Source organism: Anolis carolinensis, chromosome 1 (assembly GCF_035594765.1).
Source record: "Anolis carolinensis isolate JA03-04 chromosome 1, rAnoCar3.1.pri, whole genome shotgun sequence".
Taxonomy (NCBI): Eukaryota; Metazoa; Chordata; class Lepidosauria; order Squamata; family Dactyloidae; genus Anolis; species Anolis carolinensis.
Genome location: NC_085841.1, coordinates 100,813,915 through 100,839,699, shown reverse-complemented (window position 1 = coordinate 100,839,699; position 25,785 = coordinate 100,813,915). Strand labels below are relative to the sequence as shown.

The 25,785-nt window shown below is 39.1% G+C and overlaps 1 protein-coding gene across 6 annotated transcripts in view; it reads left to right on the top strand.

Moving 5' to 3' along the window:
- Positions 1-25,785, top strand: part of ccdc162 (coiled-coil domain containing 162) — a 91,593-nt gene that overhangs the window by 47,580 nt on the left and 18,228 nt on the right. For 5 of the 6 annotated variants that reach the window (XM_062969011.1, XM_062969014.1, XM_062969012.1 and 2 more), the window contains exons 22-36: positions 490-580; positions 1,951-2,091; positions 3,175-3,326; positions 5,242-5,353; positions 6,214-6,263; positions 8,155-8,331; positions 11,417-11,534; positions 12,879-13,044; positions 14,915-15,053; positions 16,186-16,339; positions 19,053-19,148; positions 20,389-20,532; positions 21,473-21,684; positions 23,073-23,199; positions 23,444-23,564. In XM_062969011.1, the coding sequence (XP_062825081.1) occupies positions 490-580; positions 1,951-2,091; positions 3,175-3,326; positions 5,242-5,353; positions 6,214-6,263; positions 8,155-8,331; positions 11,417-11,534; positions 12,879-13,044; positions 14,915-15,053; positions 16,186-16,339; positions 19,053-19,148; positions 20,389-20,532; positions 21,473-21,684; positions 23,073-23,199; positions 23,444-23,564 (2,000 nt within the window). The remainder of the gene's footprint in view (positions 1-489; positions 581-1,950; positions 2,092-3,174; positions 3,327-5,241; positions 5,354-6,213; positions 6,264-8,154; positions 8,332-11,416; positions 11,535-12,878; positions 13,045-14,914; positions 15,054-16,185; positions 16,340-19,052; positions 19,149-20,388; positions 20,533-21,472; positions 21,685-23,072; positions 23,200-23,443; positions 23,565-25,785) is intronic. The other variant, XM_062969013.1, reaches the window with a different exon arrangement.

The window sequence follows — 25,785 nt, the reverse complement described above, 5'->3', positions numbered from 1 at the left end:
ATGGTGACTCTGAACTTTCCATCTGTTCTTGATAAATTCAAGGGCCTTGCCTGCCTCTACTTGACTCCTTGTACTAAAGGCAGAAATAAAGTCTGTTTGCCAAGATCTGTGATTTTCAGGTTGGGAAGGGTTGCTTTTGTACAGTGTGTGATCTTTTACAGGTACACATCAAAAAATTGCAGCAGTGTACAGAAATAGATGTTTTAATTTATACCAGTCATCTCAAACTGCTCCTCTTTGTAAAAGATAAGCCATGTTGCGCCTTTTAAAATTACTGCTTATATAGTTAGCATTTTCAAGTATTTTTATTCACAACTCCCCAGTTATATGATTGGATGTTTTTTTAAAGAATGAAATCTGTAATCCTTTGCAGTAAGGAAATAAACAGATGATAGACTGAAAGCCAGTAAAATGTTTTCTTTTAATTGCCAGATGGGATACGTTTGCATTTGTGTTTTAATAGCTAAGAAGCATTTCTCTCTCTTACAGATATATTCCGTCCACTTTAATGTTAAGCATCCAGGACATTGACAATCAAATTGGCAAATTTAGTTTTCGCACAAGAGAAAGCATTTTTCAGGTGCCTGAATTGTTTTTTCTCCATTCAACTTGAACACTGTCTTAAGTATTATATTTTAGCACACCCTTTGCTTTGAGTTTTGTTTTTGTTCATCCAGATGTGTATGGGAACAAGCAGTATTTCCGTTATTGTAGAAAAACTGCAACTTGACAACTGCATAGTAGCAGTGGGATGTATTGTACATGCAGCTGATGAGAAGTGCAAGCTAGAGAAGACACAGGCTGGACTTAACAGTGGGAATAGCACTTCAGGCCTATGATCTTTGGTGTCCAGCATGAGTTCAGTCAATCACTGATTTTGCTGTTTTGTCTCTGTACTGCTTGATGGATTTCACATTGCAAATACTCCATTGTTATATCAGTAAATGACCTTCTTAGGACTTCATTGCATGAAACCACCTTCCCACAGCATTTGTGCAATCACTGATCCTGAAAACTTTATGGGACAGACACACTTGTTATCACTACTCTCTGGACTGTTGCAGCTGTGGCACTTTGATGCTCTTTGGTCCCATGGCCATCGTTGTATAGCTGAATGATTTTCAAAACTTATTTTTGCAGTTTCTGCTAAGTTTAGTTATTTGTGTTTTTTTTAAAAAAAAATCTCTTTTAATTACTGTGACTGTGGAGCAGAACAGATAACTCCACATCTGCATGCTTGTCCGCAGTGTCCTGCCTCGTGTACAGAGGACAAATTGTTTGAGGCTACAGACAATGCGATCACTGTTGCCCGTTTTTGGTCAAAAGATATTTAGCCACGTGTGCTCCTTGTATTTCTATCCATTTTATATTAATTTATGCAATGCTTTTGATACGAAATATATAAACTATAAGTGGGCGAGAGGGGGATAGCATAATAGGATAATCCTCCCCCTGATATCACTTCTGTGCTTAGGAGGAGATCATCACACATGTTGGGGCACTGTGGCGTGATCAGGGGACAGGTTTGTTGCAAGGAGCTGATGGAACAGTAATGGGTAGCACATGACATTGTACAATAAAGTCCTTACCCGCTGTTTAGGGGTAGTCCACTGACCATTTCATGGGGTCCTCTAGGACATACACACATGTATATGCCTATTCTTTGTAGGCTCTGTTCAGAAAGTTACAATTATATTTTGAACTAAGAATTAACTGTGGGCTGAACTATTTCACATAATTCTAATTCCTTGTCATATATGTTAAAACTTTTTATTGCTTTGTATTGTACTTAATTATCATTCTAGATTCCATATGGAACAGGATCATCTCTCTGAATTAACACAAAAATATTATATTCTTTGTCAAGCTTATCAATGACAAACACACAAGAATTGTGAAACTTCCCATAGTGGTTGTGTAATAGCTTGTCTTTTTTTGCTTATTCTTCAGATCTTACTGAATCCTTGTGGAATGGAAAATTTGCAGATTGCTCTCGCTTGCCAAATCACTCATAAAAACTTACTCCTTGTGGCTATTCAACAGGCTGCATTTTGCCCTATGGTGCAACCCACACGAAGTATGGGCATAAAGGTTAGAATTTATTCTTTCATCTCACCTGAGGGAAGCAAACAGCACAAAATATGTAGTTACCTGTAACTAAAAGCAGCATGGGCTGCTGATGAGGTATGGAAAGATTTCTGAATGAAAACTAAATGTTATAGACTATTGCTTCATTCTTGAATATATAAAGGAAAGTTTTACCGCTATCCTCTCAATAGGAAGATCTCTATCTCTAATTAGAGACTTGTAGCCCCCATTTTCTTTATTTCAATTGGGAATGAAACATTGTGCAAAATGTTTTCTTCCCTAACACGAAAATATTGAGGTCTTGTTTATATTGCACAATTATAGCTGTCTGAATCCACTTTACTTGCTATGCCTGGATCTTACAGAATACTGAGAGGAACTACTAAAGTTCTATGACAAAGAATTCAAAATATCTTAACCTACTTGAGACACCCCTTATTTATCATCACAACAACCTTGTGAAGTAGGTTGTGTCAAGAGAGAGAGAGAGAGAGAGAGAGAGAAAGATTGATTGTCTTCAGGTTACCTACTAGTGTCCTTCCTGTGTGAATGGGGATTTAAGGCAGAGTTTGAGTCTATTTACCATTAGAAAGAGCTTTCTGGTGGTAAGAGCTGATTGGCAGTGAAATACGCTGCCTTGGAGCATGTTGGAGTTTCCTTCTCTGGAGGTTTTAAGCAGGGGCTGGATGGCCATCTGTTGGGAGTGTTTTGATTGTGCATCCCTGCATGGCAGTAGGGTGGGGATGGATGGCCCTTGCCGCTCCATGATTCTTACTACTCAGATAATGGATACAGAGACAGGCTGAATCAGTTTGTATAAAATATATTCATATGGTGATGAATGTGTTAATTTGAAGTTTATATATACAGCAGTGAATATATGACATGAACAATTTACATTGAAGCGACCTTTATGTGTTTTAAAACGTAGCGGTCAAAAATAAAGCCAGCTAGCTATTTAATCATGGCTTGCATAATTAGATAGATACATGGTTATCTTTCTGTCTATTACAGTTATAAGTAGAGTTCATTATCTGTTTTAGGTAATAAACCTGTGTAAAAAGAAAGTATATACATCTGTTTCAGGAAGGAGCTCTAAGTCTGAGAAGTCAGAGCAGTTCAGCAACTGGAAAGAATTCTACAGCTGGAAATGAACTAGAAGATCAGTTGCTTGCTACTACACCACTGAGTTCATATTTCACTCGACATATTATCGCTGGACACTATAATTTAAGGAGGTAATTTTAAAAACTCAGTACTTTTACTCTCTTAGCAGTAATTAAATAATAATAATAATAATAATAATAATAACATTATTCTTATATCCCACCACCATTTCTCCAAAGGGACTCGAGATGGCTCACAAGCGGGACCAAGCCCAATAACAAAGATTGCAACAAAAAACACATTTAAAAACATAGCAAACATATTGCAATTTAATTAAACAATTAAAAACAGCAGAGTATAAAACAACATTAAAATGAATCAAAGCAAACCTAAATAATCAGAGTCAGGAATAAGGCGGGCAAGGGCAGAAATTAGAGCTGGGCATAGGCTTGTGCAAAAAGCAGATTATAGGGCCAGGGCTGGAGGTAAAGGTCAATCAAACAGTTGGGCTGCTATGGTTGTAGATAATTATATTAACTACAGGAAGCACACTGATCAATCCAAGCTTGGACTGCACTGATACATATTTGATTGCCTCCATGTCCCATAGTATCTAATTTACTGATAATTCAACTTGTTTGTGTGGAAGAAATTTGGACTTCTGGTGAATTAAATGTCCATTGGTTTCTAAGCACAGCAAGTGGCTTTGGGGAGGTTGTGAAGCTAAGACACTGCAAATAAAAGGAAAAAACTTTAATGAAAATCATCATGCCTTTCAAAGAAAAGATGGAAATATTAGATTTTAAGGAGCTTGTTTAGTGGCAAAGTGAAGGCTAGCAAATGTAGCCCTCTTGCAGTGCCTTCCCTATGCCTTCCTTCAGTTCTACCCGGCATAATCCGTGTTGAGGAATTATGAGAACTACCGTCTACAAATATCTGAGGGGCCACATTTGACTTCTGCAGCAAATGTAATTTCTATACCAAAAACTCAGAATAAGGCAACAGTTCTAAACACCAATACTAATGATTTAAAGCTAGTGAAATGGAATTACTGTCTAAATCAATGTCAGAGACTTCATACCAGGCAAGGGCAAACTTCGGCCCTCCAGGTGTTTTGAACTTCAGCTTCCATAGGAGTTGAAGTTCAAGACGCCTGGAGAGCTGAAGTTTGCCCATGCTTGCTCTATACACGCAAAATCACAGCCCATGGAAATCACGACTTTCATACATTCAGAGAATTTTTGTTCTGTCTTAGCTGTTGTAAGTCACCTTGACTCCTAAATTGGGAAAAGGCCAGGATATAAATACATATGATAAAGTAATAGTGGTGGTGGTGGTGATGTTCCTGTAATACATTTCCATCATAATGCTGCAGGGTGTAGATTAATTCAGTAAGCTGAGCCAGTTATGCGGAGTCTTTTTCAGTTTATCATACCCCTCCCTTCTGGTTGATAAGCTGAATGGCAATTTAACTTACCACCTTAGTTAATCACATCTGTCTCTTGCCTTTACTGTTTTCTGCTGCAGGGCAGTGGTAGTAGAAGGCCTACACCATCGACACTGCCTTCAGATGTTTTTAGCTGCCGTCTAAGAACATCTGAGGGGCCACAGTGGATTTCCCCAGAAATAGTGAGATGCAAAGTCTTGGTTGTGTAGTTTCTATACAGAAAACGTAGAATAAGGCAACAGTTGTTAGCCTAAATATGAATTATTTAACTGTACTGAAATGGCATTACTTTCTAAAACAGTACTCAGTAATACTGTCCAAGATTCTACCTATTGCACAACATCCTAAAATACCCACTACCTGTTTGCCACCTCCCTTAATTCCTACATCCCAAACGTAGCCACATGCATGTTTTCATTATGCACAGCTTCTGAGATGAGAAATGTGACAAACTCTTAGCTTTAATCAGGGCAGAGCTCAATTGTACAAAGGAAACCTAATTGTGGAACAAATATTTGCTATTCACTCGTGCAGCTTGTCTCTTAACAGACTAGCACCAGTATTTCTGTCTCAAGGACAGTCATTCATTTATTCTCCAGGAACCACGAAGCTTTTGTTTCCATCCAGTTGGAGAAACAGGGTCCACGGGATGTGATGCTAAATGCATTCATTCAAAAGAAGCACATCTTGGGAAGCAGGATGCAGAATACAGTAAGTCCATCAGGAATGTTTTTCTTTTAGAAATTACATTGTTTTTAGAATAATTTCTGTGGAATAATTTCAGTCTTCTAAGCTGTTAAAAACAAGAATGGGAATTGTGTGGACTGCAACTCCCAGCATCCTTGGCCTGTATTGCCAACACTCAGTGACATCTGAATATCTGCACAAATCTCTTTTTGTGAAATCTAGAGGGCGAACAAAACTTCCACTTTCAAAATAATTGTATCATTATACCTGTGTAAAACTTATCAAGAACAAATGTGTGCATGTTTGTGTGGTTTATTTTTTTTAATCGTGTCAGAAGCGACTTGAGAACATACTGCAAGTCGCTTCTGGTGTGAGAAAATTAGCCGTCAACAGAGACGTTGCCCAGGGAGACTTCCAGATGTGTTACCATCCTGCTGAGAGGCTTCACTCATGTCCCCGCAAGCTTGCGGATTTGAACCATCAACTTTCAGGTCAGCAACCCAACCTTCAGGTTAGCTGTTCAGCCGGCACAAGGGTTTAACCCATTGCGCCACTGTGGTTTAAATTAACAGAACAGTAATGAAATTTGTATAAATTTCCAGTGCTCAAATCACTACATCACACTGGCTCTCTCTATATAAAAGTACTTTGGACTACATCCAGTGTTAGTCCTAACTAGAGTAGACCTATTTAAATGAATTAGAGTTATCAGCTGTAACTCCTGTAAGTTCCACTGATTTGAACGTATGTACTCTTATTGAATTCTCTTCCCTGAATGGCACCAATGTGGTTTTGTACATCTATGTTTCATTTTTATACTTTATCTGATTTACATTTGTATAAATTGCTTCAAAATATTATTTAAAGAACAACATTTGTTGTAGGATGAAGCTGAAAAAGTCAAAAGAGAAGTTATTGTTGAATACTGCCATAAGTAAGTATACTGTATGAAAAATATACAATGTGATCTCCCCAAGAATTTTGTATACAAAACCCTTTTCTCCCATTCTTAGTTTAAGCTAAGACCTGACAGTCCACTGGATCAGGAGTGAGGCAATGTACTTTATTTAGTACTGGAGAAACATCCCCACTCCACTTGCCCAGGAGATGCACAGTTTCAAAGCAGCTAGCATATGGAGGCAAAGAAAACAAACCAATAAGTTTTTCAAAAAACATAAGTTTAACATTCGATATCTTAAAGCAGAGCTTCTTAAACATTTCCACTTGCAACCCCTTTTGGCTTGAGAATTTTTTTGGTGACCCTGGGATATAGGTATATAAAATAGGTATGAAAATCAAACATTTACTGATAACAAAATCAGCATTTTCAAGGCTTCTTAAACAGACCAAATTTCCTTTTTATGAAGTACTAGCTTAAGTATCTGGCAATGTCTGAGCTAGGTCTTTTGAACTGATAAATATTATAAAAATAGTCATTGTTAGTTTTTGAATTTTATGAATGCTCCCATTAGAAAATGCATAAAGATATGGGTAAATTACAACTCCCATCACCATCTGTCATTGCCTTCAAACCACACCAGTTGTTAAAGTTGGTCATGATTGGTATTTGTGCCAAGTTTGGCCTAGATCCATCACCGGTGGGATTCACAGTGCTCTCTGTAAGTGGGAGCCATCCTGGAAAATACATGCGTAGTACATACAAACATATTTTCACTTTTATGTATGAAGAATATTCTGCAGAGTCCACTGTAAACACTGCAAACAGATTCATGTAAGTGTCTAAACAACCACTAGGTAATGTTCAGAAAACATTTACTGTTGCCAGTTTTTTCCAGAGCCCCACATTGAGCGAAGGGGACCTATTTGGCAACTAGACTCACAGTTTAAGGAATGGTGTCTTAAAGTATTGTAACAGATCAATGGGGTGGGGAGAGCAGTCACTAATCTAATCCAATCTGGCTAATTGGATGCCATCTGAAAAGCAAGAGGTTGTATTTGCATTAAGATGAAAATTTATCAAGAAAGCTGCTGTATGACTAAAGTAATATTTTAGGGAATAAAAAATGCAGTTATAGCTGTCAGACAAGCACCCTTTATTCTGGAGTTGAGTTTGTGTATGGGTGTGTGTGTGAGAGTGTGTGTGTGTGCATTACAAAGAAAATGGAGGAAGCGAAAGGGTGACTGAGAGGTTATCTGGACTAGAGAGCAGAACCTGAGGTGCTTCCAGACAGGCCCTATATCCCAGGATCTGATCCCAGGTTTTCTGCTTTAAACTGGATTATATGCCAGATAATCTGGGATAAACAGAAAACCTGGGATCAGATTCTGAGATATAGGGCCTGTCTGGAAGGGCCCATGGAAATATAATATCTCTGGCATATTGAGAACAAGTTTAGCAGTGAAGGTGTTTTCATCTTGGAAACACTTACAGGTATCAGTTTTCAAATGAGTGTGATCGTAATTCATACATAAAGAAAAGAATTATTTTCATTTCAAAATGTATCTACATATGATGAATGCAAAAATGTGAGATTATTTTGCTAATATTTAGTATGTATATCAGGCTTTACCATTTTACATTTCAGAGAGAACAATAATTGAGCAGGGCAGGCACTTTTCTTTTCTAAAATTCTAACTGTGTAGGATGTGATTAACTGTGAAGGCATTGTTTTAAATGTTTTTATTGTCTTAATGTATATATAATTCTATTTTAAATGTTGATTTTAACCGTACATTGTTTTAAGACATTGAATAGTTGCCTACATGTAAAGCTGCCTTGACTCCCTTCTGGGGTTGAGAAAGGTGGGGTGGAAATGTTGTAAATAAATAAAATCTTGCTAATGTTGCATTTTGGAATAATTTAGGTTGAATCATCGTATATCACAGTACTCTCTTCGAAGTCAGATCATTGCCTATTACAATAGCATAAGAGCTATGCTGAATGATTTCCCCAGTGTGAGAGCAAAATACTTCATTATAGGGTTGCCACATGAGAAGAAAGGAGAGGCAGAATTAAAAGGAAAGCTTGGAGATGACCCCAGGTTTGTAACCAATTTAAGCTGTTTCTGATTCCACACTTGTTTGTTTTGTAAATTGGAAAGAAGAGGATTAGTCTTGCTAACCATTGGTTTATTCTGGTATTTATGTTATTTTGTTACTATCAATACATATTATATAATTATACAGGTTGAGAACTTCAAAACCCAGAACATTTTGCCACCAGCCACCCACTTCCACCTTTGGGGAAAGGGGGCAAGTTACATGTCCAGTGTCAGCTGAGTTTTTCTTCCTTGCTCTGCCATTGTCAGAAATTTGATCGGGGAAAGAGAAGTGAGGCAAGAAGGGAGAACTCTGGGTCTCACGTCCCTGTGAAAAGTGGACTTCCCAGATACTAATCCCCTTTCCCCTATCCCTCAATCACTACATATATTTATATACAAATGCATTTATTCCACCCTACCAACCCCCTGCCAACAAAATAATAATAATGTTTGATCACAGATATTTTGGATGAGGGAGACTCAATCTGTATCTTTATTCCCTTTATATCCTGTGTTTTTCTTTCAAGTCATTCCACATGTTTCTGTCTTCTACTCTTTTGCCATTTGGCCTTTGTAACAATCCCAAAAAAGGATGATCCACCCTTATGTCACGCCCTGGCAGCGGAGCACTGGAAACCAATACACAGAGGCCAATAACAGTCTAATATCTTTATTAAGTAATTAATAAATTAGAACAAAAATAAGCAGAATATATAGTTCAGCTTTAGACCTTTCAGGGAAGGTCAAATATAGTCCAGCAAAATATTGTCCAGTATATAATATTAGAGTTCAAAGTTATAATCCAAACCAAAACACACTCAAACTTCCAAGCAGTTTGAGTGGGGAAAATGTCCAAGATTTTCTAGAGTTCAGAGTAAGTCCAAGGCAAGGAATTGAAGACAAGACTGGATTCTTGACACAAAGATGCAAGGCTGGAAACACAGCAAGGTGAGACAAGAAACACGACAAGGCAAGGCACGATGAGACTGGAAGTTAGCGGACTTAAAACGCAGTCCACACTTGGCTGGAGCCGAAGTTAATCCTTCAACTGACTTGTTGACTCCGCAAGGACTAGTCAGTGCGGGGAACTTTTAAAGAACTTCAAATCTTCCTTCAAAGCAGGTGTCCAGTGCTCCTTTTCCCAAGGGAAAAGAGCTGCACCAACATCTTCATCCAGATGCGATCCTCCCTGAAAATTCTCAGGGGAAACGAGCTAATTAACACTCTGTCTGGCTGCTAATCGGGCGCTTTTCCGTGTTTGCGCTTTTTCTGAGCGGCTAGCCTCCCAAAACTCCCTTCTCGCGAAGGGGGGAGAGGTGCTGGGAATAGGTGCCTGTTCAAGGTCTTTTTTAATGAGCTCCGGCCTAAAATTGTCAACAAAAGGCATCAGCCTCTTGCTGAAACGGCAGAAATCCCATGTCTTCATCGCTGTGATCCATAATGGCGCCAGGGTCAGGACCCGGAGGGCCATGGGACATCACACCATAAGATGTTGCTTTATGAGTGGGGTGTGAAACTCGGCCTCCTCTTTCTTATTCCAAGACCATAACTGCCATAACTGGAAAGGACCATACGCAGAGCTTTTTCTATTTCTGCCCCTGCCTTATGGAATGCCTTGCCGCCCTATATGAGAGCCATGCGTGAGTTAGGGCCTTTTACCCTAGCACTCAAGACCTGGCTCTTTACTAGAGCTTTTGATCTATGTTAATTTTATCAATATTTGTATGTATGTATGTATTTTTATCCTTTACAATTTTATCTTGTAAATCGCCTAGAGCATCGTGGATAGAGGGCGATTAATAAGTAATTAAATGATGATGATGATGATGATGATGATACATGTTTTCAGAGACCAAGGATTATGTGAGAAATTGTTGCTTGTGTTTGTTGTCAGTGATAAACCAGAGATTTATGAGCTGGGCTCTTATGAGCCTTAAGAACCAAATATGTCTCTAATAGGATGGTCATAGGGGAGGTCAATTCTTTCTCTCCCTTTTTGCCATAACAATATTGATTTTTCTATGGAAAACTCAAGAGCTAGTTATGGTTATTTCAGAAGTCACCTGTTGAAGTACATGCTGTCCCCAAGTTACAAACAAGACAGGTTTATGAACAAGATAGGTTTACATGAGAGAAGCATCCCAGCTAACACATCCGGGCATCTCCTGGGCAACATCTCTATCGACAGCCACTTCTCTCACACCAGAAATGACTGTTCTCAAGTTGTTCCTGAGACACACAAAAAAATATTTGGATAGCATAAGGAAGGGTTAACACTCCTGCAGCATTTTTTTTTGCTGTCTGTTCCCCTGTTCAGAATATTTCACCTCAGTTTCTGTCTCTGTGATAATTGGAATTTGAAAAATTTGTCTTGTTGTGGATTGGTGAAAAAAGCTTCAATTGAGACACTTTTCCCCCATGATAACAGCTTTTCCAGGAGCGAATTTCCCTTCCGAGCGGTAGATTTCTCTCACTTCCTGTTGTCTCACCCTCATTCTTAACTATGAGCCATTTGTAAGTCAGATGTTTGTAACCTGGGGACTGCCTGTAATAATCATTTCTATGTTTACTCAGTTTCTACTCTTCTGCAGCATCAGATCTCCCCAGAACTTTGCTATTTTTATTCTTATGATGTGGGGCAGTTAGGCTCATCTGTGGTACACAAATTATCATGACAGGAATAGGAATAATTGTCATATTAATCTATCTATATTACTGGGTTGCTAACCTGAAGGCTGCCAGGTTCGAATCCCACCCGGGGAGAGCGCAGATGAGCTCCCTCTATCAGCTCCAGCTCCATGCGGGGACGTGAGAGAAGCCTCCCACAAGGATGGTAAAAACATCAAAATACATCCGGGCGTCCCCTGGGCAACGTCCTTGCAGACGGCCAATTCTCTCACTCCAGAAGCAACTCAAGTTGCTCCTGACACGAAAAAAAAAATCTGTATTACTCATATGTATTGCTTACAGAAAATGAGAAATAGTTGAGTGTGCAACAATGGCAGTCATATGAACCTTGGGTGCCACAGAACTGTGTGATTTGATTATTACCCATGTCATTCATCTTCCTCATGTGACAATTCAGGTCATTCCAGCCACGGCCCCGCTGCTTGCTGTCCTCTGATGGACGATCCTTCTTGAATCTGTGGTTCATTCCTCACCCATCAGAAGTTCTATCTCTCTTCAGAATGCTACCACAGAAGGTCAGTATACTTAAAGCAAAGGTGAGCAAAGTGTGGACCTCCAAATGTTCTTGGACTGCAACAAGTCTCATAAGTCCTAGTAAGTATAGTCAGTGTTGAGGAACACTGGGACTTAAAGTCCAACAACATCTGGAGGGCTATACATTCATCATCCTGATGAATAGTTTTGTTTCCTGAGCTATATAGATTTATCTGGTAATGGTTTCTTGAAGGCACACAATGAAGATATATTCAATGCTGTATGATTGAAACTGCATAAAGGTGTGGGTAAATTATAACGCACAACTGAATGTATAAGCAAGATCAGTGGTTCTCAACCTGTGGGTTCCCAGATGTTTTGGTTTTCAACTCCCAGAAATCCTAACAGCTGGTAAACTGGCTGGGATTTCTGGGAGTTGTAGGCCAAAACACCTGGGGACCCACAGGTTGAGAACCACTGAGAAAAATGTAGGTGCAATCATTTCAATACCTGTAGTGGAAAATATAAGTGATGCCTCCAATGATGGATGATAAATGTTGAAGATTACCTTTAATGGTGATGACAATAAACCAGACATTTTTGCAGATTCTTAGGACTGATTGATCAGTTGATTCATATCAGTAAGTTCCTGTTGAATATCCTTTATCTGAAATGCTTGAGACTGCAACTGTTCAGTATTTCAGATTTTTAAATACTTGCATATACTCAATGAGATCCTGGAAGTGGGGCCCAAATCTAAACATCAAAATGTGTTTATGTTTCTACACATATCCTGAAGATAACCTTATACATAGTATTTTAAAATAATTTTGTGCATGAGACAAATTTTATATACATTGACCTATATGAAAGCGAAAGTGTCACTATCTCAGCTACTCACATGGATAATTTCGGATTTTGGAATTCCAGATAGGGGATTCTTAGTCTGTACCCTCCTTTTTGGCCAAAATATTTCCAATTGGATTTTCAGTTAAAACCCCATACAAAGGTAGACTAGGTTGAATCTAAAGGTCACATGTGAAGAAAACCGCTTACACAATGAGCATGGCTGCCTCTTTCCGTGTTTCCCCAATCACTTTCTGCAGATCTAGGGGATTCTTCTGAACAGTATGGGCTGTAGCGAAGCAGGTTAAAGCAGGAGTGGAGACCCACCACAAATCAGGCTGCTTTACTTTGGTTAGTTCAGTTGCAGATAGTTCTTCTCTTCTGATGTATCCTCCTGTATGATTCAATATAATTAGGTAGATGTTGGCATGTGTGTAGGGGAAAATCTCTCAAACCAGTAAGTTTTTGACTTGTTTTGATGTTTTGTACTTGCTTTTAAAAAAGAAAAATCTCCCTTTTTTGTAAACTTTTTTCCATAGACTGGGTACAGAGCCCTGAAGCAAACCCTTCAACTTGTGGCAGCTTTTCACGACATTATTTCATACATTTTCAGCTTTGTTCAGCTAGGAAGTCCACCAGACTGCTTTGATTACTTCTGTTCTTCTGACCATCTTAGCGCAGACTGGGGAGGAACTGGATGGATTGGTTAGTAGTGTCTTCCTTGTTTTTGGAACTGGTTCTATTCTATTCTATTCTATTGCAAGATTTCAGATGAACAATTGAAACCAATATTTTTGAGGAAAGGAGGACAAAACAAAGCATGTTTACATTTTAAGTCAGGTATTGACCAGGTATGCCTCAGTTAGCTGTGTTCCTAAGCATTACTTCTTTATCAGAAAATTTGGTACTAAAAGCAGCAATGACAAGGAGAAAATAGAGATAGGTTCCTATCCCACAGAAAAAGAAGAACAGAGAGCAGTTCAACATGTTTCAGCAAACATGTGAAATGAAACAACTAGTCAGGTAAATCTTGCATAAGTACCATATACTTTTTTAACTCTCTAGATTAACATGCTGAGGGAACTGGTAAAATGAGCTAACCTGCTTTCCCCTAGAACAGATGGGTCAAGGTAATCAAGGGCCACATCAGCCTTATGGTTGCATTCAAAGGGTTGTTGAATCCATGGATGGAGAATCTGTGGATACAGAGGCCAACAATTTTTTTTCATACTGGTTAGTGCTCCTTAGTGTTATACATCAGCCAGAGTTCACCTTGCCCTTATCACCAATCAGGACTCCAAAAGCAGTCATAAAACAGTTTATTGAAGAAAGTACATATCAAAAGGGAAAATCACCAAAAGGGATAAGAAAGACAAAATCCAACATGTAATCAGAAAAGAAAGTCAATAAATAAACAGCCCAACCAAGCTGGTGAGGAGTAAAACGCTTTAAAGGTAATAATCAAAATAATCCAAAAGGTACAGGAAAACAAGAGTCTCAACATGAGTGTAAATCCAGGGTAACAAGAATCAAAACATGAACATGAATCCAGAAAAACCAAGAACTTAAGCTAAAACATGAACTGGAAATAGGACTTGAGATCCTCGCTAACTAGCAGTGTTGCCTGATCTGAAGTCTCAAAGAGACTCTAATTTAAGGGCCGCAAAACATGAAGGCATTTCGTTGACTTTGACTTTCTGGCTTGTGAGACTTTCTCTGCTCTTCCTTCTCAATGAGCCTTTTGGATTTCCTGAGCTTGATGTTTTTCTCCCTAAGATCCAGCCTGATACCCCTGTCGAATACACCTGCTCTCTCAGGTGAGCTATCTTGGCCTTCCAGGCTTTTATCAGGAATTGCTAACCATTCACTGTCTCTCCCTGTCTGCTGGACAGTTTCACTTTCAAGCCCCATCTCACAGACAGAATTTTGATCTGAAATCCCCCCATTTCCCTCAGTGAAAGAACCATCCACTGCTCTCTCAGGCCCTCCAGGCTCTGGAATCCCAATCCCACCATCTTCATCAGTCTGAATAACAACACCTAGTTTTTATCCAACTTGGGTCCCGAGATGTTATTGAATGACCGCTCCCATCACTTTGTATTATGACATGCAGACTGGGGATAATGGGATTTGCAACCTAACAGCATTTGTGTCTCTGAGGTTGGGAAAAAGTTAAAGGACATTTTAAAGTCAGATATCATACCCACAACCCTTGCATCTAAATTCAAACCCCACTATCCTGACTAAACAGAACAAGTTGCAGCCTCCCAGATGTTACTGTATCATGCCTCCCATCAGCTCTAGTCATGATGAGGAATACAAGAGTTGTAGTCCAATGTTCGGAGGGCCACATAAAATGACGTGGCAGGCTGGATTTGGCTTGTGGCCTTGAGTTTGACACATCTGCTCTAGAATACCTGGAGGACTAATGGTTTCTTCTGGCAAACTTGTTCTACCCTACTTGCCTCTTGTTGGGTTCCAGACCATATCACCGAATTGTATTGATGAACAGTGATTTAGACCAGGGATGGAGGATGCCAGGATATTTAATCGATTGTTCTTGTTGGGATGCTAGGAAATGAGCTGCAAGAACTACAGAAGAAAATAGATTATCTCCACAACCCCACAGATCCTAAGAAAGTTGCTCAGATGTTGAGCATGCACAGAGAACTTTTGCTTCTGCAGTTTGATGCAGCTGTTCGGCATTCAATGCGGTAAGATATCAACGCTCAGAAAGTCAGGTCCTTCCTAATCAGCAGGTGTCTTACAGCTATGTGTTTTTGAGGGGAGGAAAGAAAATTGGTAGTGCCCTATGGTATAATACTTAAAGGGCTGACAGAATTAGGCAAATGCCTCAGGTGTTAGCCTCCCTCCCAACCATTTCCCTCAGTTCAGTGCAAGAGCTATGTTTGTCCAATGGCAATATCAAAATAAGATTCAGCTGCTAGTCGAGTTAGTTGCTGTATATTGGAAAGGCACCTTGATCTTTGCTTTTAGAACCAAGACACTGACATGGGCATGAACGTGCCCATTCTTGTGTCTTTCGGTGACCTTTTAAAATAGCATTTGAAGGGAAAACTTGCATGTCTCTTCTATGGGGAGACAATCATTTCCTAAATGCACATGGACAAGGAAATTGGTAAAACTGAACTAGTGAGAGTAGAACAAGGATTAGAATTATGACAAGAAAATCATGACAAACTGATCTAACTCTTGTAAATGTTAATACTATAGATGACTTCACACTCCCACTTCATTTCAATAACTTTTGTTGCTACAGGAGAAGATTATGAATCATGCAGTCTTTAGGATTCCTATTATCATTCCCCTGAAATGTCAGCCAAAAAACAAGTCATTTTCAGGCAAATTAAAGAGTAAGAATTCTTTTATAGTAACATTGTGTATTTTTCAAGGTGCTCCCTGTCCAGAAAGAGTAAAAACTTAATAAATAGAAACCCAAACAGACCAAAATGGCAACCATGATAATACCATATGGAACTCTGGAACTATAGAGAAACTGAAAATTGGCTAGTTCAATTCACCAGATTCGTAAACCTGCCCAACAATTATGTAGAAGGATGTGTATTTAAATATCATAGGAAAATAAGGTTTCCAGCAAAATGCTTCTATCAACAAAGCAAAGCCTTTGTCAGTCAGAATGAGTAAAATAAATGTTCAGCTCCCTTAAAAAAGTAATATCTCATCAAAGCACAATTCCTGTGTCACTTGCAGGCAAAGTTTTTCATAAATAAAACATTTAACGGAGCTCTTTGAATGGCAGATCAAATACAATATAAGTATTTGCCTTTAAAATGTGATTTATTTATTCTTCTGGCCACTTTTCAGTGAAGCCTTTTTATCCTCTGGGAACATTTGTGCCTATCAGAATATTACGGACAACATTTACCATGGATTGCCTCTTCTAAGTAATGCCGTAGTTGGAAGTCTCTTTGCTTCCCAGTTCCAGCTGCCACAGCCATTAGATCCACATGGCCGCAGAGTGAGTAAAATGGATTTTTAAAGTTATAGATAGAAAATTCTTCCAATCATATGACCTTATTTATTTAGAATGCAGTAGCTTTAACCTATTTTGTGTTTGTGCATCATACAAGATTCATTGGGAGATAGGTTTGGCTGTTCTCTTTCTGGCTGTTGGGGGGGAGGTGACGGCAGCTTTATATGGCAAGCCTATGCCCCCTCTTTTACACTGTCATCATAAGCCCAGATCATGACTCTCACTGCAACTCACAAATGTGGCCGTGTGTGTGCAAAATTGTAATTTCTGCTTATAGTTGGTTATTACTCACTACTAAAATGGGAGCGTCTGTGTGCAGAGGACAACATTGAATGCTAGAAAGAGATGATGCAATCTCTAAAAGGCAGATATGTTTACTTTTGTTGAGCAATGCCATTTCACACAGTTATGGAATAATAATAATAATAATAATAATATTTCTGACAAGTTTCTGGGCTCAATTCAAGGTGCAGGTTACCTATAAAGCCCTACACGCTTCGGGTCCAACCTATCTTTGTGACCGCATCTCTTTCTATGAACCGGAGCAAGCTCTGAAATTGACAGGGGAGACCCTTCTCTTGGTCCCACCACTGTCTCAAGTGCTGTTGGTGGGGACGAGAGAGAGGGCCTTCTCTGTGGTGGTCCCCTGGCTCTGGAATACCCCCAAAAGAGATTAGATTAACCCCACCCTTCAATCTTTCCGTTCCAACCTGAAAACATGGATGTTCAAAGAGGCCTTTGACCTTGAGTAGGCTGAATGGGCCCCTATGAAGTTGACACTTAGCACTTTATGAACTGATGGCTGTTAGTTTTAATTACTATTGCTTTAAAATTGTATTATTTTGATTTTAAGCTAAATGTGTTGACAGGTGTTGTTGTTATAATTTTACATGACTTGTTTTGTACTTTTTTTACCTGTTGTATGTTATATGTGCACCCCAGAGTGCCTTGTAATCCGCCCTGGGGAGATGGTAAAAAGGTAAAGATAAAGGCTTAGAAATGGAGATGAGCACCAACCCCCAGAGTCAGACATGACTGGACTTAACGTCAGGGAAACTTTTACCTTTACCTTTTTAAAGGTTTCCCCTGATGTTAAGTCCAGTCGTGTCCGACTCTGGGGGTTGATGGTTATCTCCATTTCTAAGCCGAAGAGCCAGCGTTGTCCATAGACACCTCCAAGGTCATGTGGCCAGCATGACTGCATGGAGCACCGTTACCTTCCCGCTGGAGCGGTACCTATTGATCTACTCGCATTGGCATGTTTTCGAACTGCTAGGTTGGCAGAAGCTGGAGCTAACAGCGGCCGCTTACGCCGCTCCCGGGGTTTGAACCTGGGACCTTTCGGTCTGCAAGTTCAGCAGCTCAGTGCTTTAATACACTTCGCCACCCAGGCTCCAGGGGAGATGGTAGCAGGATATAAATAAATATCCTGGGGAGATGGTAGCAGGATATAAATAAAGTTTTATTTATTATATATCATTATTTCAGTCTGATGTGGTCCAGTCCATAGTTTTTGCTGATTGAACACATTGGTTTACAACAGAGGCAGGCAAAGTGCAGCCCACAGGGACATGTAGTCCCTAGACTCTACTTCTGCATTCTCAGAAGCTCCTTTTTACAATCCCCATTTTTTTAAATACATGTATGAAAAGCGCAGAAAGTCCCCAAATGCATGAAACACTTGCACCCCCACACAGCTGCATTCCAGCACCTGAAAGATGTCTATTTCTTCCAGAGATCTTCTCAAAATGACTATAAGAAATGATACCACATCACTCCAGCCATTTTGGGAAGGACTCTGGCTAAGGTGCAGGTATTGAGAGTACTGTCAGGGGAAATGCCACACTGGGGTGGTGGAGCAGGACGGGGGCACGGTTGCTGGACCTTCATGCGGTCACCATCTGCATAGGGACAAAACTCAATAGCAATATCAAAAAGGTATTACTCCTTCAGAATCTCTTCATTCCTTTAAAATGAATCTTTAATTCCTCCTGAATCTCCATATGCTCTTCCTTGTTGATGTTTGTCCATGTAGTGCCATGTTGGTGCTAAAGACAAAACAACAGATTGTCCTCTCCATCCACCACTAGACAAGCTGCATAATCCCTAAAGACAGTCAGGCTACTTTTATCCATGGCAGAGAAAAGCCAATAACATCTGGGAATTTATCACATATGGCAGGCAAATTGTAATTACAGCAAGACAACATTGTCTTTTTCTTTGACTTATCACGTGACATCACTTTTTTCTCACTACTCTCCAGTGGGAGACAGTTGGAAGGCTTTTATTTTACAAAAGGAAGCAATTAATTGATTATCTATGTCTGTAAAAGGAGCACCTTCCTGTGGTCTCCTTCTGGATGAGCACTGGGAAAGACATAGTGGCATGTGATAAGTCCAAAGCAAAGATGCTGTTGTACTGCTGTAATTGTGATTTGCCTGTCTTGTGTGATTAAAGCTTCTGTTCTCATTGCTGCCAGTCAGACAATAATAATGCCAAATGAAACAACTGCCCATTTGCTTACCCTTTTTATGACAATTTGTGAAATTGCGGTTTCACTCTGCCTAATGGTTGGCCAGCCCTTGAGAGGAGCAAACATTCTGGTTAGCAAAACTTTATTTATAAACACACACACACACACACACACACGTTCTTGGAGAAATTACTGTTTTTCTGATATTACAATTCTTTATTTTAGGCAGATATGTTATTTCCATGGAGAACCTTTCAAGCAAATAGCAGCTCATTCCCTGTTGTTATTGACAATCTAAATCCCATAGATTACTGCATGCAGGTATGAGCATCCATGGGTTTTAGTATCGAGGGTGTGTGTGTGTGCTGCAACCAAATCTCAGTATTTTAACTCAGATCCTTGTTCCTGTATTAGAATCACCCTCTTAAATAAATACCGTATAAACTCAAGTATAAGATGAGTTTTTAGCCCTTTTTAGGTATCTATAGTATCTATAGCTTATACTCAAGTGAGGGTCCTGGCCAGCTTATATTTGGGTTGGCTTATACTCAAGTATATAGGTAATCAGAGTTAGACAATCTTATCTTATTAAAGTCTTATTACTATTATCTTAAATTGCAGTTTTATGTAAATATCCAAAAACATTTAACGGACTGATGCCTCAATTAATGTAATTTTATTGGTATCTATTTTTATTTTGAAATTTACCAGTAGCTGCTGCATTTCCCACCTTCATCTTGTACTCGAGTCAATAAGTTTTCTCAGTTTTTGTTGGTAAAATTAGGTGCCTCGGCTTATATTCAAGTTGGCTTATACTCAAATATATACAGCATTTTATTAGTTTCTTCTCTTTCTCTCGGAGCTTGGGACCAATTAGGTACAGATAATGTAACTGTCTCCAATGAGTTACCTTTGGAGCACGAATGAGGTGTAAGAAAGTTATATTTAAAAACGAATATGAAAATTTGGGTAGAGGTTACTGGTAGAGGGAACAGGAATGTCTGTCTCATTTTAATTGACTTTTAAATACACGTTAAAAGCATTTTGTTAAGAACGTTCATTGTTATGCTATTCTCTATCTCTTTTTTAAAGTACAGTAGAGTCTCACTTATCCAACATTCTGGATTATCCAATGCATTTTTGTAGTCAATGTTTTCAAAACACAGTGATATTTTGGTGCTAAATTTGTAAATACAGTAATTACTGCGTATTGAACTACTTTTTCTGTCAAATTTGTTGTATAACATGATGTTTTGGTGCTTAATTTGTAAAATCATAACCTAATTTGATGTTTATTAGGCTTTTCCTTAATCCCTCCTTATTATCCAACATATTTGCTTATCCAACGTTCTGCCGGCCCATTTATGTTGGCTAAGTGAGACTCTACTGTAGTAGTTTAATGAGTAACGCAGGTTACTTGTTAAATACTGTAGTACAGAAGAACAATAAATTCTGTTCTAGTCCCTTGGACATGTAAGGATGAACTTTAATTTTGAAAAAAATCATCTGAGATTTTCTTTCTAGGGGCATCTTAAGCAATTAAGTTTTCTATTTTTCTTAGTTATGTCTGTGTGGACTGAATTATGAGGAACGAAAAACTGCTCATGGGGAGCTGGTTGGGATGCAATTCATAATAGAAGATGTCCTCTTGAATAATTATGAAACGCCAAGTGACCTGAGCAGCCAGCAAACATCTTTCAAAAAGGTAAAATTGATAAGATACAGCTTATCATATTTTTAATGTTTAATACATTAGTATGTATAGCCATAGACATTTAAGGAATTCAGTTTAGCTAATATGTTTCACTTTCTTAATTTTGTTTCACTCCTATGTTTTTTACCCAAGAGAGTTAAACCACAAATTCAACAAAATCTCTTGTTGGAATGTATCATAATAGAACACTGTGGGTAGATCACATAGTTCCCCAGTGGGTCTACTCACTTTGTCTATTTGTGACCTTTTTCTGTCCAAGAAATGTTTATGTGATTCTAAGTATATGCATATATAAATAGGTATAAAAATAAAACATTTACTGTACTTCAAAAAATCAGCATTTGCAAGGCTTTCTAAACAGGCTGAATTTTCTTTTTGTGGAGTAGCTGAAGCATTTTCTGCAGAATCCACTGTAAACACTCCACATTGTTGATATCAGATTTGTGTAAATTGGTTGCATTCAGAAACTTTTCATTGTTGCCATTTTTTTCTGGCCCCAACAGTGAGTTAAGGTGACCCCATTTGAGGTCAGGACCCTCAGTTTAAGAAGCACTGCTCTATATGAGGTTAACAACTGGATTTAATCCAAGGTCGTTGTAGTGGTTAAACCACTGGAATATGACTGAAGAGGTTAGGGTTCAAGTTTAGATGTGGTTATTCACTAGAAAATGACCTTCGGATAGTCACAATCTTTCAGCCTAAGCTATTTCACACAGAGCAATTTTGGTGGTAAAAATGGAGCAGAGGACCGTATATCCTACCATTAACTCCTTACAGGAAAGGATTGGATATACATATAATGAGTTAATAAACAAACACAAATCTTGTTGCATTTTCCAAGTCTGTAATTTGCAGCTCTGTCAACAAGTACTGTCTTTAAGGCTATTTCCAAAAATATCTCTGATATTGCATTTTGCAATAATACCTTCAGCTAGATTTGGCAACAATTGCTGAAGCAAGTGGAAAACCCTCAGAAGCACCTTTGGAGCTGCTCAATTCAATGGCCTCATGTGCCCCACAGAAATCTTATCTAATTCTATGGAAGCAGCTTGAAACATTGAAAGCAGAATGGGGAAGACTTAAATTGAAAGTCGAGGATATTAATACAATTGCTCTATATAAACAGTTTTCCGAGCTATATAGGTAAGTTACATTCTGTTGTGAAAATTGCAGTAAAAATATAAAACCACAAAAGTGCAGATGACAATAAATAAATAAAACAATCCTCAGCACTTTTTCGTGTGAGAGGGAGGGTTAAAAAAAGTCTTTCTTTTTCTTATCTGGGATTTCTTTGTCACAGTGTAAGAAGCAAAAACCAAATGCAGAATGCTGAACTGATAAAACAAAGAAACCAGGATTAGATATTTAAATAATACAATGCTTTGTTGTTGTGTGCCTCAGTGTTATTTATGACTTATGATGCTTCGAGGCAAACCTATCACAGGGTTTTCAGATTTTTTAAGAAGAGGTTGAGAGTGTGTGTTTTGCTCAAGATCATGTAGTGAGTTTTAATGTCTTAGTGGGGATTTGAATGTTGGTCTCCCAGTGTCTAATCCAACACTCAAACCACTATTCCATGCTGTGATGCATACAGAAAGCATTAACATCAGGTGACCTGTCTGGTTTCAGCCATGAAGGGCATCATCACATGGGGCTTTTGTCCCATCCTAGGATGCTTTCAGCACAGAGCCGATACAGCCTATCACATGGCATAGTGCTAGTTACATCAGGGCTTTGTGCCGGCTTCATGTTGAAAACATGTTGGGAGGAAGAATTCACAGGTGACTGCCCATGTTCTGATTGAGTGAGCTGGGGACAGTGATGGGGAAAGCCAGACTGCGATGGCTTTCCCCGTGTGATTGGGAAGGAGGCGATGTGGGTGATGCAGGGCACAGGGCGACAGTTTCCTCCATTGCCCCATGGATTTGCCGCGCTGCCCCACAGATTCTTCCTCTGTCGCCTGACTTCAGGACTTCAATGTGATGAGGTCATAAATCTACAGACCCTCAGAAAATATGAACAGACCTTTCTGACATAAATGGAATGGGTGATACTGGTGAGCTGATTCAGGGACTGCTTGAAGGCACCGAACAATAATGACAACATATACATTCCTAGATGCTCTTTTTCTGAACTGCATTAAAATAAAAGTGGATTTCAAATGTGTAGGTGCATTCTGGTTCACTTCTAGGTTTCCACTGCTGAACATGATGAATTCATGCCAATATTGTACCTGGACTAATTCCTCCCACATCCCTACCTTGACATGGTAATATTTTGTATGTGGAGGAATATTTTCAAAAGAAGAAGCATTTAATTTTGCAAGCCTCCTTCTGTAGCCTTAGGTGCAACAAGCTAAGCTTCCCCACTGCTGTGTGAGAGACATTGGAGTACACTTTGGTGTCAATGCAGTTTAGTGCTACAGAGTTAAAATTCTCATTAACAAAGCTGTACTGAATTATATATTTGTGCAAATGATTATGACAAATTAGACTGGAGGACACAATGCCTGTGTCTCTGCATTTTTCTAGTGTTGAAGTTTTGTGTCCAGCTATGAGACGCAGAGGCATAGAAGTTGAATTTGAAGGATTTGGAGCCACATCCCAGTCTGTGTACCCCCTTAAAGAAGCCTCACAAGTTGAGATAAAAACATACCAGGTAAAGTGTGCCTAAGAAAAACAGAGCAGAAGATATCAAAGTTTCATCTTTGCCTTCAAATATAGTATCCTACAGTACCCATTTCTTGTCAGATGTATTATGTTTGAATTTGGCACATGTAAATTTAAAATGATTATGTTCTTACTATTATTAATATTATTGGGAGAATCCTATTTTCCCCCCGATTGCTAAATGAGAAGATAGAAAAACCATTAAATGTTATTTTCTGCTTTTTTAATACTAGCTGCAAAAACTCCTGGAAAGTCTAGAAGTACATATGATTCATGATGTACAAAAGAAAGTCAACAAAGAGATAACATTGGTTATATCTGAAAAAGCAAGACACGAGAGAAACCTCCCTACTGGTAATAACTTGAACATATTTAATATGCAGGTTATCATGCCTCTACCTCTAAGGTTTGCTTAGAAGAGAAGGAAAGGGGGCTGAAGGACTAGCGGGAGTCATATGCCCTGGTGTCTGAAGTCTCTTTCACATGTACATAATTACAGCACTATGATTCCACTTCAACTGCTATGACTGGTTCCTATGGAATTTGGGGTGGTGAGGTTGAGGGTGGACCATTTCAAATTCTCCAGGATGCCAGGGGATTTTGCAGTAGTAAGAAAAGAAGAATCACAGGCCCCCTTGGAATCAGCTGTACTTTGGTTCCAAGACTGCTGTGGATACCATTATGTACAATGGAAAAGTAAAAGAGTGCCTTTTATATAAAATGGCTAAATCAAGGTTTGCTTTTTGTAATATTTTTAAAAAATATTTTTGAGCTGTGAATTCTGAAATTTTTGTGTGTGTTGGGTTAGGGGTGGGGGTATCGCAGAGGCTGATATTCCAACTTCCACAATGACCAAAGCCCTCCCCTCACCATTTAGCAGAATAATTACAGGATACCTTAAACCTACACCTGTTGATAAACTCTACAAGCTAGCTGGCATTGTCCCCCACCCTCGATGTGTAACGGGAAGTTGCTGCTAACTGGGAGAAATAAGGTTGAACACTGTGAAAACCATCCACTGCATGGCTATCAGCCTCCTCCCAGTAGACTCAAATCAAGGAAAAGCTTCATGAGAACCCCCGTTCCTCTAAATATTTCCCCAGCAACAGCAAGAGTGTCCCTCTGGACAGCTAAGCCAGGCAATCCCAACTGGATGGCCCTCCAGGAGGGTCTGCCTACGGAGGCAAGCGAAGAATGGTCAACTTGGAAGTCCCTGAACAGACTCAGAAGCGGAGCGGGAAGATCAAAGACAACCTGGCAAGATGGCGCTACGTAGAAGAATCTTCCACCTTGTGTGACTGTGGAGCAGAACAAACAACTCCACATCTGTGTGCTTGCCCACAATGCCCTGCCTCATGCACAGAGGAAGAATTGTTTAAAGCTACAAACAATGCAGTCGCTGTTGTTCGCTTTTGGTCTAAAACTATCTGCTTGTGATCTCTTTATCAGTTTTAAACTTATTTATTATGCAATGCTTATTACACAAGATAAATAAATACACCATTTAGCCCCTGTAGACCCCCTCCCCTAATGGGACTAGACAAGTATCTGGACAGATCCAAAATGATCACCCTATATACTCATATAAAAGTATAGAAATGTTAATAGAAAAAACAACCCCTTCCCCAAACTGGGTCTCCTTTTCCGCAAGCCTATGTGACTCTACTGTACCTTAACAGAAAAGGAACTACCCACTTCTCTGCATGAGTGGCAGAAGTCAAGAGCTTAGTCCATCCCAGTCAAACCTAAAAGAAACACCAACCACCCCTGCTCTCTTCACTTTTTTGAATGCCTGGGCAAGGAAATGGTGGCAGTGGCTAATGGTGGCTGTGGCCAATGGTGGCTGACTTCCTGAGACAAATATTGCCATTTCCCCTTCCCATGGATTGAACCTCAACTTACCCATAAGTTATATCAAAATCTTCTCTCAATGTATCTGAGATTAACTTCTACATGTGCATATACAGCACACCATCTGCTGAGATCTTGGGAAATCATATTGTTGGTCTACAGTACACAACCTTGATCATTGAGTAGTTAACAGCCACAGATTTTTTTATTTACATTCAAAACTAGGTGAATGAGGTGTATGGGGAACAGTGTATGAGAAAGGAAGATTGCCACAATGCAGTTATTATCACTAGAAACCTTTCCCCTCACCATGCCTAGGTGTGTGTGTGTGTGTGTATTTTTATTATGATTATTGTTGGAAAGGATTATGCTTCATATCTCATATTTTTCAGTCTCAAAGAAATGTACATAATGATGGGATAACTGATAGAATAAAGGTAACAAGAGGGACTAGGCAGAGATGCCCTATGTCACCAATATTATTTGCAGTCACAATAGAATTATTGGTAAACGTAATTAGAAATGACAATAAATTAATAGGGATAGGAAAAGATTCAGATAAAATTAGCTTGTTTGCCGATGACACAACTTTGACTTTAAAAGGAATAGCAGATAAAATGGAAGTAATAGGGGAGCATATAAGGAAGTTTGGAGAAATAACAGGGCTGAAAATAAATTGGAAAAAATCAGAAATGATACTATTTAATTACACAAAGCAAGAAGC